Source organism: Salvelinus namaycush, unplaced genomic scaffold (assembly GCF_016432855.1).
Source record: "Salvelinus namaycush isolate Seneca unplaced genomic scaffold, SaNama_1.0 Scaffold2461, whole genome shotgun sequence".
Lineage (NCBI taxonomy): Eukaryota > Metazoa > Chordata > Actinopteri > Salmoniformes > Salmonidae > Salvelinus > Salvelinus namaycush.
The window spans coordinates 9,008-12,842 of NW_024059299.1; the positions used below are offsets into that span (position 1 = coordinate 9,008).

General features: G+C 47.1%; 1 protein-coding gene across 1 annotated transcript; it reads right to left on the reverse strand.

Moving 5' to 3' along the window:
- Positions 1–676: 676 nt before the first annotated feature.
- Positions 677–2,110, reverse strand: efcc1 (EF-hand and coiled-coil domain containing 1; the record flags this gene model as incomplete). Its single annotated transcript, XM_038984518.1, has 3 exons — positions 1,624–2,110; positions 1,409–1,515; positions 677–1,179 (listed from the first exon to the last, which is right to left on the reverse strand). Coding segments are annotated over exons 1-3 (1,097 nt in total), but the record flags the coding sequence as incomplete, so codon positions are not given.
- Positions 2,111–3,835: the final 1,725 nt, after the last annotated feature.

Sequence of the window (3,835 nt, forward strand, 5' to 3'; positions counted from 1 at the left end):
CCCCACCACCACTACACCAGACTCCTATAGGGGCCACCCCACCACCACTACACCAGACTCCTATAGGGGCCACCCCACCACCACTACACCAGACTCCTATAGGGGCCACCCCACCACCACTACACCAGACTCCTATAGGGGCCACCCCACCACCACCACTACACCAGACTCCTATAGGGGCCATCCCACCACCACTACACCAGACTCCTATAGGGCCACCCCACCACCACCACTACACCAGACTCCTATAGGGCCATCCCACCACCACTACACCACCACTACACCAGACTCCTATAGGGCCATCCCACCACCACTACACCACCACTACACCAGACTCCTATAGGGCCACCCCACCACCACCACTACACCAGACTCCTATAGGGCCATCCCACCACCACTACACCAGACTCCTATAGGGCCACCCCACCACCACCACTACACCAGACTCCTATAGGGGCCACCCCACCACCACTACACCACCACTACACCAGACTCCTATAGGGCCATCCCACCACCACTACACCACCACTACACCAGACTCCTATAGGGCCACCCCACCACCACCACTACACCAATACACCAGACTCAAGCACCTAGGTAGAACTGGACCTATAGTAGAGGAATAACATGTAGAGTAACTCTGAAGCTTTTTTCCTGAAGGTACAGTCGTGTTAACCTGTAGTAGAGGATCTCCTGCTCCAGCTGCTGGATGTGTCTCTGTAGGACCGGTACTCTGCTGGCTTTAGCCTCCAGCTCTTTGACCTTCCCCATTCCACTGACCAGCGCCTGACGGGCATCCTCCACCTTCCTCCTCATGTCCCCCTGCTCCACCTGCAGTGCCCTGTTACACCCCTCTAACGCCGACACTGCCTCCCGTGACGACCTCAGCTCTTGCTCCAGCTTTTTATTAAACAGAATGGCCTCCTCCACCTGCCCATCCCGAGAGCTGTGGATCGGGTCAATCTCATGGAGGAGGCTCCTCAGGCTAGAGTACTGGCTGGGGTGATGCTGGCTGCTGGGATTGCTGCTGTGGGCCGTCTTGATGTGACTGAGGTTGTGGGTCTTGGTGTTCCCATGGCAGTTGTTGCTGCTGTGGGTCGTCCGGACAGATAGTTTGTGATGAGCGATGAAGCAGCCGCCCTCTGATTTGTGTTTGGAGTGGCTCTTCAACAGTCCTACCTGGGAGGGGACAGACAGACAGCAGTAGGCTATGGCCAGTTCAGTGATGGGGGGATAATAACCTGCTAAAACATAGCTTTTCCAAAGCCAACTTTCCCATAAACATATTCATCTGAAAGTGTCAGTGTTTCTATTCTAAAACGATCCTTTAGAGGGCGATGTTTTGTTACATCCTCCCATCAACACATAATAATAACAATGCCACTGATGCCCATCTGGATACCCTTACCTGTAGTGCCAGGGAGCGGGCATCACTGCTCTGTAGAGCCGCCCTCATATCCTCCACCAGTTCCCTCAGACTGGCATTCTCATCCTGTAGTTTAGTTATCCTTTCCTCTGCTTCCTCCAGAGCCACAATCTCCTCGTAACACTCCCGGGTGCAGGAGGCGCGCTGCTGCCGACAGCCCGGCAAATGTCTATCTGAGTTCGGTGACGATCCCCGGCTCTCTCTCCCACCAGCCCCCAGAGATAGCAGCTTCTTTCGCCGCCTCAGAGGGATCCTCAGGCGGATCTGAGTTTCTATGTGCTCGCTGTCTTTCCCGACCAGTAACCTCCCGTTCTCATACTGGGACCCAGCCTTGGTACTGAAGTATCCGCAGAGTTTAGCGTGGAACTGTCTGAAGGTAAACTCACTGGGCAGATTATCCAGGACCCCCACACACTCCTCCGACTCAGAGTCTTTGTTCAAACCCAAGATCTCACACAGAATATTAAAGTCCTCCATGGGGATCTTCCCATCTCCTGTACAGTCCATGTGGTGGAAGATCTCCTGCAGATACTGGTCCAGTCCGGTCGCCAGAACTATAATTTCGTTCTCTACTCCCCGGTCCAGTCCGTAATGGTACGCCAGGGTACTCGCTATCCATTGTGTCCTGCGGGCGGGTCGGCCGTACAGATCACAACTATCCACTTTATCCAATATTTTATCCATTCTTTTAAAATCAGTACAAATCCATTGATGAGAAGAAAACAAGTTGTGTATCAGTGATCATGTTGTAGCATCCTGTGTCCATGTTCTCTTCTCCGTGACTGAATAAAAGTGCATTTCTGCAGAGGAGCTCTCCGTGCGCGCGGGGCGTTTCTTTGAAGCGAGTTTTGGCTCAGCCCGGCAACACATAAACTGGGGCGACATTTGAAATGGTTTCCTCGAAAGTAGAGAAAGAAAATGTATGCTTTTCACGTTCACATTTTTCTAACGCAGGCTAGCCTACATTACACTCTACTACAGTAAGAGTAGAACACATCATATTTTATAGAAAGGAAAATAAAATAATGGGATAGTATACAATACAATACAATGTGCAATATCATATTGCGACCTACAAATAACGGTCCTGACATGTAGCTTGTTTGAAACAATAGGGTTTAACCCAATCAGCTGCAGTTGGGACTGATGTCTGGTCGACCAGCAGATATCAATACGGCTTCATTGTTCTGTAATTGAGTCAGTGAGGGGGGTAATGGTTTGAAAAGCCTAGGTATTATTCATGCACGAAACAAATTCATATTGAATGATTTTTCAGATTTTGTTATAATAGTTTCAAATAGTTTGAAAAAAATAATTGCTGAAAATGATGAAAATTAAGAGTTTTAAATTACTAAAATATTGTGTGGGTTGTTTGTATTTTTAATAAAAACATGGTTTGTTTTAGTATCAGATTAGTCTACAATCTTTTATCTCGTTCATAATTATCAGGATAAGAGCAATGCTTGATTCTTCCCTCTAATCGGGCTTTTGTGATAAATAATATCAATTTATTATGATATATTGTGATGTCAAAATGTGACACTGGCGATTGTAACGTTATCATGTTGTTGTCGCAACATTGGTTGCTAAGGTGACGTAAACAGTTCATGTGACATACTACCGCATTTGATATTATTCCGCCAAAGATGAAACCGTGATTCTACGTAATTATGAAAATAATTAGGTTATATACCATGTATCAGTGATGATATTGGTAAAAGATTTAAGGGACACAAACTGAAATAGCTGCCGAACTGCACCTCCAGTCTACCAAAGCGCTAAGGACTATTTCGTGGAGCGGTAAGTAGGAAGGTGATTCACAGAAAAGTTGACATGTCATTTTACTCAGATGATGTGAAAATGATGTGAAAATGATGTGCCTGAAGGATCACCAACCCACACAGGCAAGCAGGACAGTAAACGGTAGGCTTGTGCATTGTGAATTATGATTTTAAAAGTTGCATGATAATGTAGAGATGTAACATGTATTGTTGGGCATTGCAGAAAGCTGTGCGTTTGCCTAGCATTTACACATTGGTAGGAGTGTAGAGCATGGCATTTGTTTTTTTAAAGAATCAAATAATGAACATTTACTTTGTTTTGCTGCAACGCTATTTATATATATATTCACATTTTGACGAAGTTAGAAACAACAATGTTTGTTCCCTTGGCAGGTCTGTTATTCAGTCAGTCAAGTTACATTGTCTACTAACCACAACCAGCTGTGACTGAACCATGGCGTCCAGACCGCTGTGTGAGGAACCAGACTCCAAGAGCTCTCTACCCTGTCCCTCTCCACCAGACTCTGATTTGGGGGAGGACACAGAGACAGAAGGGTGTGGGAGAGACAGGGACAGGGAGGACATGTTCCCTGGGGGACAAGAACATAGAGACCAGGACAGGTCATAT